Source organism: Haliotis cracherodii, unplaced genomic scaffold (genome assembly GCF_022045235.1).
Source record: "Haliotis cracherodii isolate W230 unplaced genomic scaffold, xgHalCrac1.p SCAF_4, whole genome shotgun sequence".
Classification (NCBI taxonomy): Eukaryota; Metazoa; Mollusca; class Gastropoda; order Lepetellida; family Haliotidae; genus Haliotis; species Haliotis cracherodii.
This window is the reverse complement of record NW_027266297.1, coordinates 36,070,482-36,087,971: the sequence shown is the minus strand read 5'-3', so window position 1 is coordinate 36,087,971 and position 17,490 is coordinate 36,070,482. Positions and strand designations below refer to the sequence as shown.

General features: G+C 39.8%; 2 protein-coding genes across 2 annotated transcripts; both read right to left on the bottom strand.

The window, feature by feature from the left end:
- Positions 1–6,767: 6,767 nt before the first annotated feature.
- LOC139480452 (uncharacterized) lies at positions 6,768–8,959 on the bottom strand. Its single transcript, XM_071263527.1, has 2 exons — positions 8,164–8,959; positions 6,768–7,321 (listed from the first exon to the last, which is right to left on the bottom strand). The coding sequence occupies exons 1-2, from the start codon at positions 8,849–8,851 to the stop codon at positions 6,768–6,770; spliced, it is 1,242 nt and encodes a 413-aa protein (XP_071119628.1). The 5' UTR covers positions 8,852–8,959.
- A 5,480-nt stretch (positions 8,960–14,439) lies between these two features.
- LOC139479398 (uncharacterized) lies at positions 14,440–16,891 on the bottom strand. Its single transcript, XM_071262251.1, has 3 exons — positions 16,831–16,891; positions 15,853–16,380; positions 14,440–15,098 (listed from the first exon to the last, which is right to left on the bottom strand). The coding sequence occupies exons 1-3, from the start codon at positions 16,889–16,891 to the stop codon at positions 14,545–14,547; spliced, it is 1,143 nt and encodes a 380-aa protein (XP_071118352.1). The 3' UTR covers positions 14,440–14,544.
- Between the last annotated feature and the right edge of the window lie 599 nt (positions 16,892–17,490).

Genomic DNA, 17,490 nt, shown 5'->3' with positions numbered 1-17,490 from the left:
ACTCCCAGCGAGCAACACTTCCCAAGCCAGCACAGAGCATTGCCTGATAGCCAGCCAAGGAAACTTCACCATCGGTAATTATCATCACGTTATCCTTTCATCCTTACTCACATACTCTTATCACCCTCACCAAATTAATCACAAACCCCTAAATCCTTAAAAAAACAACAACAACACTCAAACACACCCTTTAGTCTCAAACCAACACCTTACCCTCCCCCATCTCCTTAACACAGCACGCTCTCATTTCTATTCACTACCCACGCCCACCACTCAAACGCACCCTTTGACCCAACTCCTAAAAACCAAAAACACCTAATCCCCCCTTCTCTTAAACACAACGCACGCTTTTTCCTACTCTCCACCCACGCCCACCACTCACCTATCACTCCACTCCTTCGACTTAATATTTCCTAATCCCAGCTTTCCACTTGTCTCACCAACCCCAGCCTTCCAGCAAAAAAAATAAATCTCTAGGGTTCAGGCACCACACATCTCAACTCACCCAAACCAAACACCCCAAAACATGACAGACACACGCATCATCTCACACGCAAACACCCCAGATCCTGACTTACCCACACCCGCGGAAGCGCACAACACCTCCGGGAGGACAGTCGAATACATTGTTCCGGACGAGTATGGCTCAGACATGGAACATACCACCCCCACCAAACCAGCCAACTCGCCTCCACAATACACAAACCCCAAAAAACGTAAGCTCGACTCATCCACTCCACCACCTTCTCCCACACCCACCCCGGCTTCCTTCATCACCACCTTCGCACTATACTTCTTCGCCGCAGGCTCAGCATCAATCCTAACTAAACAACTCTCAGCAGACAGGATAGGTTTATGGTTTAAACGCGAAAAAATCCATTACAGCAACATCAAAAAAGCAAATAAAGGTTACCAAATAATATTCCCAAATCAAGATTCATTCAATGCAGCTAAAAAAATAGTACAAATTTTTCACGTAACCGTAACAAAACAAATTCCAAATTGGCAGCAATTCACCCGAGGGGTAATAAGAGTAAACCCTAGAGAATCAGCCGAAGACCTAGAACTCTACACCCAAGAAGCAAACACAAATCAATACCCTCAACCCCAAATAACAAGCACCCGCAGGATAACAACAAACAGAAACGGCAAAACGGTCCCTACATCAATCGTTATTGTAAACTTCAAAAAAACTGCTAAATTTCCTGAAGCCCCTAATCACATCTCTTTCGGTGCCCACACTAAACTAGAAGTTAAACCATACATCAAACAGGTCAAACAATGTTCTAACTGCCTTAGATATAACCACACGGCCACCCAATGTACATTCAAAAAAACTAAATGTAAAAAATGCGCCCAAACCGATTGCCCAGGTACATGCTCTCCCTGGTGCATCCATTGCAAATGCATAAAACATACATCACTCTCAAACCAGTGTCCGCACAGACATGCCCTAACACAACAGGCCAACAAACACATAAACATAGATTCGGCCAAAATCCAAACAAGAAAATATGCACCACCTACATCCAAACCTCTCCTCCCCACACCACACTCAAACACCACACACAAACTCTCGGATTCAATCTGGGGCAACCACATAGAAACCGCACCCACCACTTCCACACATCACGTCACACAGCCACCTACCAACTCCCCCATAACATCAACACCCCCATGCAAAGCAAACAGCAAAACCACAGACACACAACGACCCTCAGCCAGACACTCTACAGCCCACAAGGCAACAACACTTCCCCACAAGCAACCACAACAAAAAAACTCAAACACTGAGGAAACCACAGCTACACCCAACACGCAAGCACAAACTCAACACCCCACACCACAAACACCTCCACAAGCCTCCCCAATGAAAACTCAAACAATAAAAACCAACCTAACCGACGAAGACGAGTATTCTTCCACCGAGGAAATAAATGAAATCACTTTCTCAGCCCCTAAAACCAACAAAAACTTCAGGCGCAAAAATCCTCAATTAACCAGCACTAAAACTCTTAATAACCTCACACTACTCCTAGCCTACATGCATAAGCAAAACTCACCAAATGCTAGTATTAAAGCTTTTCACTCAGTAACACAAAAACTAAAACTCACAACTCTCTCCTTTGAGTTATTTCTCTCTCAACTTAGGGAAGCTACCAATTAAACAAAACCTAAAACTCAAAACAAACTAATAACCTCTCATCCCCCAAAATGGAAGGACTAAATATATTTCAGTGGAACGCCAACGGATTAGCCTCCCACGGCCAGGAATTAAAAGCCAAATTCAAACGAGACAAAGGTCCACACATAGTCTGTATACAGGAAACTAAATTCTCTACCAGATCTAAATTCACCCTACCAAACTATAACTCAATAAGAACTGACCGAGCCAAAACAAACCCAGGTAGAGCCGGAGGCGGCCTAATCATATACGTCAGGGAAGATTTAAGCTACAAAGAACTAAAAATAAACACACCGAACCTAGAAGCAAACGGTATCCAAATAACAAATAACAACCAAAAAATTAATATCATAAATATATACCACTGGGTAGAAAAACAGGTCAAACCTGAGGATTTAAACACCCTCCTCCAAATAGGCAATAAATCTACAATCTTCCTAGGAGACTTTAATGCCCACCACCCTACCTGGGGTATAGAAGATAAAATAGATAAACACGGAAAACTCATCTCAGAATGGATAGAACAAAATGACCTAATACTACTAAATAACAACCAACCTACTAGATACGACAAAATACACCACAAAATGTCGGCTATCGACTTAACCATATGCACCCCAGATTTAGCCCAAAGTATTCAATGGGAAGTACACGGGGTACCACTAGGTAGTGACCACTTCCCCATAAATATAACTATAGGAGACGTAAACATCCCATCACCAGCCCCAAACCAGGAACCTAAATTCCACTACAACAAAGCCGACTGGGACAAATTTCAGGACATTTGCAACCAGGCTAACCTAGCTGACCTAGAAAGTAACGACCCCGAAATCTACTGTAAAAACCTCACTGACTATATAATAAACGCAGCTAAAAACTCCATTCCTTTCAAAACAACCAGCATAGGCAAACCCTCGGTTCCTTGGTGGAACGAGGAGATAGAACAAACGAGGCGTAAACGCAAATCCGCATTCAATAAAGCCAAACGTGACTCCAAACACCTAAAGATAGCACATGAACTAAATCACAAAGTACAAAGCTTAGTTAAAACAGCTAAAACAAGAGACTGGAAAAAATTTTGCGAAGAAATTAACCATCATACAGACGCCAGAACAGTTTGGCGCAAAATCCACGCCATTAGGGGCATTAAACGTCATAAAAAAACTCCCAACGTAAACAATTCAACAAACCCCACTGAAAAAGCTAATAACCTAGCAAATCACTTCTCGGCCGTCAGTAGCAATAGCAACTTCAACCAAAAATTCCAGGAACAACTAAAAGCAGAAACCAAATTTACCAAAGAGCCAAAAGATAATAACCTAGAAATTAATCTCCATTTCACAATGGAAGAACTACTCCACGTCCTACAAAATAGGAAAAAGGGCACAGCCCCAGGCTTAGACCTTACTTCATACCAGATAATTAAACAACTACCACCCAAACTACTCCAAACTCTTCTGAAACTCTATAACCTCATATATCTAAACGGACAGGTCCCATCACCTTGGAAACAAGCCCTGGTCATACCAATCCCCAAACCCAATAAACCAGCTGACCAGGCTAATTCATACAGACCAATCTCCCTAACTTCTAACTTATGCAAAGTAATGGAATCAATGGCCAAAAACAGGTTACAACACTACTTAGAACAAAACAACATAATAAATCCAGACCAAAGCGGTTTCACTCCTGGACGCTCAACCTTAGATAACCTCGCCCGACTAGAGCAGGACATTAAAACAGGCCAACTTAACAAACAATATACTACAGGCATCTTTCTAGACTTCTCCAAAGCATTCGACATGGTTTGGCATAACGGACTAATACAAAAACTACAAAAAATAGGACTTAAAGGTCAAATAATTAACTACATCCAAAGTTTCCTAACAAACCGCAAAATCACCGTGGGCATAGACCAAACGCTATCGGACCAATGTCCCCTAGAAAATGGCACTCCCCAGGGCAGCATCCTAAGCCCAACACTCTTCAATATTATGATTAACGATTTATTCGAGGGACTATCCCCCAAAGTAAACACATCAAAATTCGCGGATGATGGAGCCCTCTGGATCCGCACTAAAAGCATTAAAATGGCCCAAAACTTACTACAAAAATCTCTAAATAAAATACAAAAATGGGCTGACAAATGGGGCTTCTCCCTAAACTCAGAAAAAACCACAGGAATAGTATTTAAACACAAAAATATGCAACCCGCCACCCTAAACCTCCAACTAAACAACAAACCAATCAAATTCCAAAAACAAACCAAATTCTTAGGATTAATCTTCGATGAACATCTCACCTGGGATGCTCACATTAAAAACCTTGTAACCAGATGCAGCAAAGACCTAAACACGTTAAGATGCCTAACCGGCTCCAACTGGGGGGCCTCTAAAAACACCCTCCTCTCACTCTATATATCACTAATTAGGTCCAAACTAGACTATGGCAGTGCCATTTACGACACCTTAAACAACTCTCTCATTAAAAAACTAGACTCAATCCAGTATCAGGCCCTAAAACTAATCACACGAACTCAACATGGCACCTCTTCCACCTCACTCCAGGCCTTAACAGGAGAAATGCCACTTAAACTACGTAGGGAACAACTTACCCTAAACTTCTGGGCCGCGTCCCAATCAAACCCACTAATCGAAAACTTAATAAAACAAAATATTAGCCCTAGAAACCAAGCCCTAGCCCGGAAACATCCACTACTTACTCCAATTTCCCAAAGAATAACCAATTACCTAAACGAACACAAAATAAATAATCTTAAACAAAACAATAAATCATCCAATATCTTCACTCCAAAACTTAAAATACCAAAAATAGACACAACACTAGCCGATACACTAAATAAACAGACCGATCCTAACATCGCTAAAACCACCACACTAGCATACATACATGAACATTGGCCAAATTGGTGTCACATATACACAGACGGATCCTCAGATCCGATCTCAAAACACACAGGTTTCGGAGTCCACATCGCACAACCAACCAAAGACACACAATCTTACCGACTCCCAAACAACCAATCCATATTCACGGCCGAACTAATGGGCATGGCCTCAGCACTACACAATCAGCAATCTAAAAAACACCAAAAAATCCTCATCCTAACCGACTCTCTCAGTGGACTACAAGCCCTCAAAAATAAAAACACTAAAAACCGCCCCAAACTAATAAATCAAATACTCAATAGCTCAAACAACTTAACTAAGGTAGGTAAACAAATAGAGTTCATTTGGATCCCCGCCCACGTAGGAATCTTTGGAAATGAAAAGGCAGATAAAGCAGCAAAATTATCCCTTAAACTCCCAGAAATAAGCTTAAACTTACCCAGCTCAAAATCAGAAATCAAAAGTGTCACTAAACAAAAAATTAACAAAAAATGGCAAAATATATACCAAAACTCAAATAGCCAAATCAGGAAAGTACTCAAAAAACCCTTAAATAAACCCAAAATACTACACCCATCCAAACAAATCGACAGAATAATTACCAAACTACAAACAGGCCACACCAAACTAAATAATCACCGTAAAATAGCTAAACTACACACAACAGGAAACTGCCCACATTGCAAACAACAAGAAACACCAGAACACGTACTCATTCACTGCACACACTACCATACACACCGAACAACACTACAGACCACCCTAAATCTTAAAACCGGACTTACACTAGAATCAATCCTAAACCCACAAAATAAATTAGAAAAATTCAAAGCCTTAGGCATATACTTAATAAAAACAGGACTAAATAGTCGCATTTAAACCCCAAATAAAATATTAAAACCAAAACTACCTTATTTGATAACCACCCAACACACACAGCTCCCTTAGTTCGTCCCCCACCCACTCTTGGCATTCTTTCCAAATCTCAAAATTTCAAAATTACTATATAAGTAACCCCTAAAGCCCCCTCCTGGGTTGCACAAACTCACTTTTCCCCTTTTTGGAAACACATTAAATGGCCTGGCCGGGCCCGTGTGCGACATACGCTTGCAGTCGGAAAGCGCACGTTAAATCTCCAATATAAGTAAAGTAAAGATTGGGTCTTATTGTGAAATAAGTGTCATCTGGTATTTACATACAGATGACATACCTGTTATGTTTTACAACATCTTGGTTGTATCAGACTACAAAATTTCACCACCATGTACATTTTAACGTAATCGACATTGACTTGTGCGTTTGCTATGATTGCATATGATGTTTTGTTTTGTTTTTTGTTTAACGCCGTACTCAGCAATATTCCAGCTACATGACGGCTGTAAATAATCGAGTCTGGAACAAACAATCGAGTGATTGACACCGAGCATCGATCCACAATTGGGATACGGTGACATGCATCAACCAAGTCACCGAGCCTGACCACCTAATCCTGTTCATACATCGGAGCTCGGAATTACGAGTCAACAGAAAGACAGAGATCGAGCGATTTATTTATTGACCATCTGTATATAAATATCCAAAGCGCATATCATCGGGTATTTTACAACACCACAAAATGTACATATCTCACACGACAGCATGGTGTTTATTGTCAATCGAATTTCTATAATCAACTACCAAACACCGCTATCACTGAGTTCCTGTATATAGTTCAGGAGAATGTTCGCTTTCACGACATTCACTCCCAAAGCGTAATGCGTTCCATCAAAGCTACGCACGCCGTCTGTCATATTAAATGTCTTTAAAACGGGTACTTTATATACCTTCAGAAACTTCTCCATATCGCGATTGAATCGAAGGACGTGAGGCTTTGACTGTGTATCTGAACGTTTCATAATTCCTGGAGCATTCATATCAACAAACAATACCTTTGGCCAGAGAATACCAATTTTTCGTAACCTATCCAACGTTGGCTTCAGATATTCCAGCTTCACCTTAGTTGAATTATAATCCTCATGAATACCTATACCAACTACAAATAACGTCCTCCGATCAGCTAAGCCTTCTGTGACGTCATTGATAAGTTCTGTCCATCTTCTGCTAACGTAATGTTTCTTCCAACTGAGCGTCACTCTGCCTCTACATATATTCTTTGGCTGCGCGTCCAATCGCCTCCTACAGTTTCTCTCTTCGAACATGTTCATCCCAGAGCATTTGGATTTCCACACTGAAAAAGATAAAGACGCCACTTGTAAACGTTGATTGGTAGCTATGACTAAATAATTAAGTGGCATTTACATAGGTATCAGTGAAGACAGGGATTCTATTATTTATGTGCAGATACTCGAACTTTATCAGGCAAGTTATTGCGTATATCCAGCACCGAGAGGTCGAGTCAAAGAATCTTAAATAAATAAATTTGTCCATGCAGGTTTGATCCTAGTTTTTCATGATGTTCAACGCACAAGGGGTTAATGGTTACAGTGGGATGTCGAGCATGACCCCTCAAAACTACTGCTTTACAAAGCAATATGTCGCTGGAACATCCGCTACACGTCGTGTGCTACCTCAATGGTTTAAGCTGTATATCAACCAAGGCCTTATAAGATTATACTCAATATCTCATTTCACAGATGGTAAAACATCTACATCTAGATATGAAAGGTGCATTGTATACCACTGGGTGTGTTCCCTGATACGTGTTTTAATGTATACCTGAAAGAGTAACAAAGTGTCATGACAATTCTCTGGTGAATGTTCCACAGATCTTATACGATGCTGCGAGAAATTCAAGTCACATCGTCAAGACAAGCACATGATAGTGTACCATGAAAAGAATGACATTTTATCATAAAAAATAAAGCGCTTTTGCATTTTGTCTTTTTTAATGGAGGGTCATGAAAAATTGTACATGGACATTAAGAGGGTTATCCAAAAATATTACGAAGCAACAGGGGAGGATAATTGTTTTCAGTATATTACTGAATAAAAAAATCTCTGATCAACACCACAACCAACCCAAACCAGGCATAAATTACCTGCCCTTATTGTTTCAACGCAAATACTGACCTCGGGATTCTGTGGGTCTAACAGCGCCGTCTTTGAAATTGCCTCGAACCGTCATCAGCAAGCCTGTGTAGATGTGTCGCACGAGGGAATCCCCAAGGAAGCGGATGGTTCCGCCGTCCAACAACTGACAGCTTTGTTTGGCACTGTATTGTCGTGGTTGGCACCGGGGATCGGATGGTATCCAGGTAGAATATTCTGCGTGAATCTGCTGTCGAATATCCCAACAGTTTTTACACCGACACTGGGCTTCTGTCTTTTTTACACACTTGAAGTTGTAGCAGCAAGGGGTCGGTCCTGTAGGACTGCAAATTGCTCGAAGAAAAGTCGTTACGTTTGTGTAGCCTATGTTACCACATCGACTGTCATGTCTCTGAAGGGAATTGGGTACTCCTTTGTGGTTCAAGGCCATGTGATAAAACCATTCTGATTGTCTACGTTGAGCTTCGGTAAGCTTTCTCGTCCTCCAATGACCTTGGGTCATGTTCTGCAGAACGCTTGGACATCTGGAGTTATAATTGTCCACTCTTATAGGATTAGGGGGATGAAATGCCGTATTTTTGGAGTCCAAAGATATCTCCAGGTTTCTGACTGGTTTAAAATGAGAGCTGATATAACCCATTACAAACAGAGTTGTGCCAAATACTGCCACTATCATGCCCCGAAATGAAGCAGCGTTTCCTTTTGCCATGGTTGCAATGCTAAAATAGGCTTTCCCACAAATACTGGTTGGGCATTGTACCTCAGCTGCATTTATACACAAATGTACATATTAAGTCTTAACTTCAACAATGACTAGAAAACCATTGCTACATGTGTCATTAATTAAGTTGTGACTTAATCCCCATTGTTTTCAAAGGTTGGTGAACTAATTTGGTGGGAAATTAAAACCGTATTATGTCGGTCTCTCTGTAAAGGCAGATATGTGTAGTTGTCAAAACATTGCTAGAAGCACAAACTACTTATCTCCTTTGTTAAACTGTCAAATGAGGAATCGTTCTGTCACCTGTCTCCTATTGATTTCATTTGGCCCTGCTTACAATAATACCTCAAACTAGTATTACTTCAGAAGGACACTGAAAGGGGATTACTGTCGACAAGACAATTTGTTCTAATCTGTTTAATCTGGCTACAATAACGTGCGCCATTAATCACTCTGTCTGTCGACGAACCCGCCAAACATGAGTCACGAAAAGTTGCACGGTAAGGTAAGGTAAGGTAAATTTATTTCATGTCTCACCTCATACAAATAAATATATATACAGGTCACGTAATAAAATACATGTGATGAGCCATCCCGTATGGGATTATGAGAGACTATAGAACGTAAAATGATACACAGACATAAAATATGGAATAAATATATATATATACATTAGTAAAAAGGGTAAATAGCATAAAATATTTATAAAAATTTATTTAAAAATGTATATAAACGTAATTTTCTAACATCTAAGACATCCATGCAGGTTTTGGCAGTAACTTAAGAAATATATGGGCATGACATAATAAAAGCTGATCAACATCAGACATATCATAAAAATTGGCATATAACGTTGAACAGAAAACTAACATATTCTTAGTAACATTTTTATATAGGGGGCAGAGTAAAATTACATGTGCTTCATTTTCCACAACATCTTTACAATTAAAACATACTCTCTCTTCAAGAGCACGTATGTGTCTCAACAAATTAAATAATTGATTAGATGGTTAAGTATATTGTATTTCTTTTGTTGAAAATGGAAACTATTATCCCAATTGACAAGGTATTTTTCAGAAGATGAAATATCATTAAATATTTGACAGTGATGTCACACACAGTTGAACACCTTTGTTTCTCATTTCAAATAACAATACAGTCGAACCTCGTTGAGTTGAAATTAGACGTGTCGAATTCACGGTTGCTTCGAACTCATTTGGTAGTCCAAAATATAAAAATTGAACACAAGCTTCCACTGATATTCTCTTTTTGGAGAGTTCTTCCATTCTTTACGTGATATCCCAACTTAGGAGGGTAGTTGTGTTTGTGACGGGTGCCAAAGGTGGGGCGGGATATGCTCACCTTTTAACGAACACCTGGTATCATCACTATTTGATAGTGATGTATAAACACATGCTCATGATAACAGTCGGACTCGTACAATCGACTGTGCTTTTAGCAGAGATTTCTTATAAATGTTCAAAGGGTTTTGTCGCTTTTATTAACAGTTACTATGTGTGCATTATTAAAACCATAGTTTAATGTTTAATTGGTTGGTCTGTATTTGTATATTTATAAATTGCTGAACATGATGAAGCGGTGTGGTAGCCTTGGTTTTGAAACTTTCACTCGTCACGCCGAAGATGCGCTTCGATTCAATGTGTGAAGCCCATTTCTGGTATACCTAGCCTGAAATTGCTGGGATATTGATAAACTCGGCGTAAAACCATACTCGCTCACTAATAATGATAGTAAATGTACAGTCTCGAATGTAGAATGATTATCATGGTGTAGTACTCCCGTGTTCATCACGTGCATTTTACACATCTTCAAAATGAAGATGAGAGATAAAAGAGTCAATGTGTTTTACAAATATGCTCATGGTTATATACATAAAATTTACCCATTATACTGCCGAAAGAAATGGCCCAAACTATCTTAAAACAATTTCTTTAACAATCCGGATTTCATATATACATGTATAAATGTATATATATATAAATGTATATATATATATAGGAATATGTTTAAATCAACATATGTACATAATATAAGTATATTTTCTTATGCGTTAAAGTGAATAGGTTAATGGAGACTACGATTAACATGTTGGTTGATTAAACAATATTTGTTGACAATATCACAATTCACAATTCTGAGAAGCAATTATTGAAGTTTGCTTCTGCCAACCAAAATTACAAACAGGTCGCTATGGCGAAGGAGGGAATATCCGGGCAAACTTAGGTCTACATGAGTTCCATTATTTTCTAGACAAGAGAGCAGGTCGAAATGAATCATAAATAAGATGGCCAATACACTAGAGGAACATTTCCAGTTATTATCAAATTGTAGCATTGTTCACAGGCGAATCCCTAACGGTATTGTGTACAGGTAGTTGACGTTATACCGTATCATCACAAATTCTGGATATAAACTAAGTTAATACTCTAAACAAACACATCAAATATACACTCTTAAAAAATAGAAACGCACAGGTAGTTCATTGAACCTGACTATGCAAAAAAAGGCCTGATATTCGACAAACGGTGCGTCAAAACGCAGCCATTGTCGATTTGAAATGTCTTATACGGCATTGTTTTCACACTTGTTAAAAAATGTCATGGAGGAAAACTGTAAAGCAAAATGCATGTGCAAGTTCTGGCATTCGTAACTCGTGGTAGTGGCTATAAAAAGGCAAGCATAAGCCATTAATTTGTCATTCAATTGTCAACGTTTTTCAAGTTCGAAGACGCTGAGACTCAGCGCTGCCGATCGGAACATCGCCATAGGACGGAATCCAAAGTGGGAATCGCAGTCTTCTGTTGCATGCCACTTCAACGTCCACCACAGCACTATTTGTCGCCTTTGGGACCGATACACACAGTTGAATTCCACTGCAGACCGTCCGAGAACCGACAGTTACCACCTCTGCACAGGATCGCCACATTCGACTGTTCCACCTACGTCATCACAATGCCACAGCTACGGAGACTGCAGGGCGCATCCCTTGTTTGAGGAGGATATCGGACCAGACTGCCAGGAACCATCTTCGCGAGGCTGGAATCCGACCCAGAAGACAAGTTGTCGTCCATGTTTTACAACAGATCCATCGACAGCGACGCTTGCGTTGGTGACATACCTTACAGCCTTGAGAATTTGAGAAACTGGTGACGAGTGTGGTTTGGCGATGAATCACGATTTCTTCTTCACCGGCGAGATAGAAGACAACGTGTTTATCGTCGTTGAAATGAGCGTTTTGCCCCATATTGTGTACGTGAATTCGACAATTTCGGTGGCGGTAGTGTCATGGTGTGGGTGGCCATATCCTACACCACGAGATCTGACTTGGTTGTGGTTCAGGGAAATTTGACAGCAAATCGCAACATGAATCAAATTCTTCAACCTCACCTTCTTCCAATCATTGACCGCCAGAGGGAGCTGTTTCAACAGGCTAACGCTCCATCGCACACGGCTCGTGTCACGATAGACTACCTTCATAATGTCAACATCAACGACTTGCCCTGGCCGTCGAGATCTCCAGATCTAAACCCAATCGAACGCCACTGGGATGAACACCACTGGGATGAACTCGATGAACGTGTATGTCAACGTCAGAACACGCCGCAGGCACTCCCACAACTGGCCAGCGCGTTACAAGTAGGACAGAATTCGTACACTTATCCACTCAATGTCGAGGAGATGCAGAGCCGTGATTGCTACCCTGGGCGGTCACACGAGAAACTGAGATCAGCGCCACCTTGTGGCCTTATGTGACATGACAATGAACAGTTTTCAATGCCTTTGTACAACGGCAACATGTGACTATCGGGCTCCAAAACTTCATATTTGTATCTAATATACTAAATTAAATATATCGACTTTATAAGGTACAATAAATTAACTAAAAATCTGCCTGTGCGTTACATTATGTAGCAACTATTATTACGTATAATCCCATCATTCTCAAAACCGGACTATGTTGTGTAATTATATAAACCTTGACTACCTTGTCACTTTATTTTTTATATAGGGAGTGAGTGAGTGAGTGAGTGCTTTTAGCAATATTCCAGCAATATCAAGGTGGGGGACACCAGAAAAGGGCTTCACACATTGTACCCATGTCGGGAATCGAACTCGGGTCTTCGGCGTGACGAGCGAACGGTTTAACCACTAGGCTACCCGATCGCCCCTTATATAGGGAAAGGTATTTAAATAAGAATTGTTTCGTTTACCGATCCCAAGTTCCAGTCGAAATATAACTATATTAACATCATATATGGTGACAGTTTTCATGTAACCATAATTGTATTTTCTGGATTATTCTGTACTTTATTAAGAGATTGTTTTTTTCATTTTATATCACATTTTATAACGTTTTATTTGTAAACATGGGGTTAGACTCAAATAAACTATCTGTCTATCTCTCTGTCAAGGAATGCGAAAGACATTGTTTTGTTTCTGTTTCAAGAATCCTAAATGTGTGGATTATTTCGTAACCACCAAATCGATATAATTAATTCTGATCGGTGCCTGATTTACTCATCATACATCGTCACATGAGAGTGAGCAATGGAATGGGGTGTAACAAAGCTTTCGACAGTATTTCAGGTGTGCCACGGTGTGTGAGCTTGAATTCCTGAGGAAAGCCGAAGAGTATAAATGTAATACAATTAACAAACCATATACATAGTAATTCATGATTTAATGTTGATTCATTCATGTATGAAAACAATTCAGCGAACAGATCTTTGTGAAAGAACTTGTTCTTTGCACCTCTGTGAATAAGACATACTCCATGATGCACAGAATTTGTTGTCACTGTTTGTGAGAGACAATAAATGCATCTCTTTGTCAAACTATGTTATTTCATCTACGTTTCTTTATTGAAAAAAACCTTTACTCTTATCCAATTACTAAGAATTTAAATAAATACACTGCTTTAGATGACATTCAAGTTAAACTCTCATTAACAAGAAAAAACATTCTGCTTGGATTTGATCAGCGACACAACGATCCTATAAATGTAATTATCTTACTTTGCAAATTCGTAATGTTTAAATATAGATATTCAAAAAGGTACCGAACTTGCAGTTTTTAAAAAAAGGAGATTTACAAATGTTACATGCTTACAAAATACACAGCTCTCATAAGTAATAGTATCGATAAATTCCACAAATTTTAGTCATCTTGTCATTGTTTGTTTCCCACGCAATAATTCTGTTCTCAACTTTTGTTTACTGCCTATGTATTACACTGTATAAAAATCCAAAAAATGTGTAAATATACAACAGAAATAAAAAGTTATACAAAAAAATAAATGATTGCATATGGTGTTTTTTGTTTGTTGCAACAATATTCCAGCTATATTACGACGGTCTGTAAATAATCGAGTCTGGAACAAACAATCGAGTGATTGACATCATGAGCATCAATCCACGCAATTGGAATACGGTGACATGCATCTACCAAGTCAGCGAGCCTGACCACCCGATCCCGTTCATACATCGGAACTAGGAATTACGGGGTGAACAGAAAGACAGAGATCGAGCAATTTATTTATTGACCATCTGTATATAAATATTCAAAGCGCATATCATCTGGTATTTTACCAAACACCACAAAATGTACATATCTCACACGACAACATGGTGCTTATTGTCAATCTTAGATTCCATAATCAACTACCAAACACCACTATCACTGAGTTCCTGTATATAGTTCAGGAGAATGTTCGCTTTCACGACATTCACTCCCAAAGCGTAATGCGTTCCATCAAAGCTACGCACGCCGTCTGTCATATTAAATGTCTTTAAAACGGGTACTTTATATACCTTCAGAAACTTCTCCATATCGCGATTGAATTGAAGGACGCGAGGCTTTGACTGTGTATCTGAACGTTTCATAATTCCTGGAGCACTCATATCAACAAACAATACCTTGGGCCAGAGAGTACCATTTTTTCGTAACCTATCCAAGGTTGGCTTCAGATATTCCAGCTTCACCTTATTTGAATTATAATCCTCATGAATACCTATACCAACAACAAACAACGTTCGCCGGTCAGCTAAGCTTTCTGTGACGTCATTGATAAGTTCTGTCCATTGTCTACTGAGTTCATGTTTCTTCCAACTGAGCGTCACTCTGCCTGTACATATATTCTTTGGCTGCGCGTCCAATTGCCTCCTACAGTTTTTCTCTTCGAACATGTTCATCCCAGAGCATTTTGAATTCCACTCTGAAAAAGATAAAGACGCCACTTGTAAACGTTGATTGGTAGCTGTGACTAAATAATTAAGTGGCATTTACAAGAGGTATCAGTGAAGACAGGGTTTCTATTATTTATGTGCAGATACTCTAACTTTATCAGGCAAGTTATTGCGTATATCCAGCACCGAGAGGTCGGATTAAAGAATTTGAAAAAATTAAATTTGTCCTTGCACGTTTGATCCTAGTGTTTCATGCTGTTCAACGCACAAGGGGTTAATGGTTACAGTGGGATGTCAAACATGACTCCTCTAAACTACTGCTTTACAAATGTCACTGGAACATCCGCTACACGTCGTGTGCTACCTCAGTGGCTTAAGCTGTATATCAACCAAGGCCTTAAAGATTATACTCAATGTCTCATTTCACGGATGGTAAAACATCTACATCTAGATATGAAATGTGCATTGTATACACAACTTACTACCACAGACCACGATGCTGCCGAGACTTCTTCAAATTCAAGTCACATCGTCAAAGATAGCGTATCATGAAAAGTATGACATTTTATAATCAAATATAAAGTTTTTCATTTTTTCTTTTCATGGAGGGTCATAAAAATTGTACATGGACATAAGGAGTGTTATAAAAAAATATGACTCAGTATCAGGGGAGAATAATTGTTTTCAGTATATTACTGAATAAAAAAATCTCTGATCAACACCACAACCAACCCAAACCAGTCATAAATTACCTGCCCGTATTGTTTCAACGCAAATACTGACCTCGGGATTCTGTGGGCCTAACACCGCCGTCTTTGAAATTGCCTCGAACCGTCATCAGCAAGCCTGTGTAGATGTGTCGCACGAGGGAATCCCCAAGGAAGCGGATGGTTCCGCCGTTCAACAACTGACAGATTTGTCTGGGACTATATTCTCGTGGTTGGCACCGGGGATCGGATGGTATCCAGGTAGAATATTCTGCGTGAATCTGCTGTCGAACATCCCAACAGTTTTTACACCGACACATGGCTTCTGTTTTGTTGACACACTTGAAGTTGTAGCAGCAAGGGGTCGGTCCTGTGGGACTGCACATTGCTCGAAGAAAATCTATTACGTTTGTGTAGCCTATGTCACCACATCGACTGTCATGTCTCTGAAGGGAACTGGGTACCCCTTTGTGGTTCAAGGCCATGTGATAAAACCATTCTGTTTGTCTACGTTGGTCTTCGGTAAGCTTTCTCGTCCTCCAATGACCTTGGGTCATGTTCTGCAGAACGCTTGGACATCTGGAGTGGGTATTGGCTGAGAGAACTGAGAGTGGGATGGGTATTGTCTGAGAGAGCTTAGAATGGGATGGGTATTGGCTGAGAGATCTGATAATGGAATGAGTATAGGTTGGTAGAGCTGAGAGTGGGATGGGTATTGGCTGGGAGAGCCGAGAATGGGATGAGTATTGGCTGGGAGAGCTGAGAATGGGATGAGTATTGGCTGAGAGGGCTGAGAGAAGGATTGGGTATTGGCTGGGAATGCCGAGAATGGGATGTGTATTTGCGAGAATGTGAATGTGTAGACTGAGAGAGATGAGAATGGCATGATAATGTTTTATGAAATATATGCCCTGGAACTCGATTAATTCAACTACCTTACTGGACTTTGCGTCTGCAAGAAAAACACGTCATGTAAACCTTAATAATGTATGACATATATTTAATGTATAGCATTTACCATACCTATTTCCATTGATCTACACACTGGGCAAACCATCAATAACACCTTTCTGAGCTTGCACGTTCAGCCTTGGAGAGCTGTCGACTTTGGACATTTTGAGTTATTCACTGGACGATAGGAATTATATCTTATCTTTAGGGAGTCAATGAGAACCTCTTGAATGGTAAAAAGTTGGAGCTGATATAAAGAAGGTGGTTGGGTCAATTATCGTCGGCTAAAGCCTTCTCATTATTCTGATATATTTTCCGGCTATGGCGCCTTTGCCCTTTTTTATATCTCGTTTATTCAAATTCAAAGACCTTTGTTTGTGGATGGGTCGACATCTCTAATGTAATAATATATAACTATGCATCATGTAAACACTCATTAAAGAGGGACTGTTTTCATTTTGCTCTCGATCTAGATGTGTATATTTTTCATGTGTAACATTGTTTCTGGTTCTGAGTACATCCCGGATGTATTGACAGGTTGAGTTATGGGCCGACCATTTAACATTCGGAGCTTGGGGACTGGAAAAGTTCTCGAGAACTATTTTGCAGCTACAGTTATAAAACCAGACATTTATTATTTGAAAAATTATTAGCCGGAATTTTCTTAACAGAAGAACACGTTGTAACAATGTAATTTTTGTGGCAGCAAATTTCCATTTTTCCTCAAAAGTTTGGAGCATAATATTTTGGTCAATATCTACAT

What these genes read in the sequence shown, in the direction of transcription:
- LOC139480452 (XM_071263527.1), bottom strand. Translation starts at nt 8,851, where the DNA reads ATGGCAAAAGGAAACGCTGCTTCATTTCGGGGCATGATAGTGGCAGTA. An exon ending in TAGACCCACAGAATCCCGAG is followed by an intron (nt 7,322 to 8,163) that starts GTCAGTATTTGC and finishes TATCTTTTTCAG; the next exon opens with TGTGGAAATCCAAATGCTCT.
- LOC139479398 (XM_071262251.1), bottom strand. Translation starts at nt 16,891, where the DNA reads ATGTCCAAAGTCGACAGCTCTCCAAGGCTGAACGTGCAAGCTCAGAAA. An exon ending in TCAGAAAGGTGTTATTGATG is followed by an intron (nt 16,381 to 16,830) that starts GTTTGCCCAGTG and finishes TCCCACTCTCAG; the next exon opens with TTCTCTCAGCCAATACCCAC. An exon ending in TAGGCCCACAGAATCCCGAG is followed by an intron (nt 15,099 to 15,852) that starts GTCAGTATTTGC and finishes TATCTTTTTCAG; the next exon opens with AGTGGAATTCAAAATGCTCT.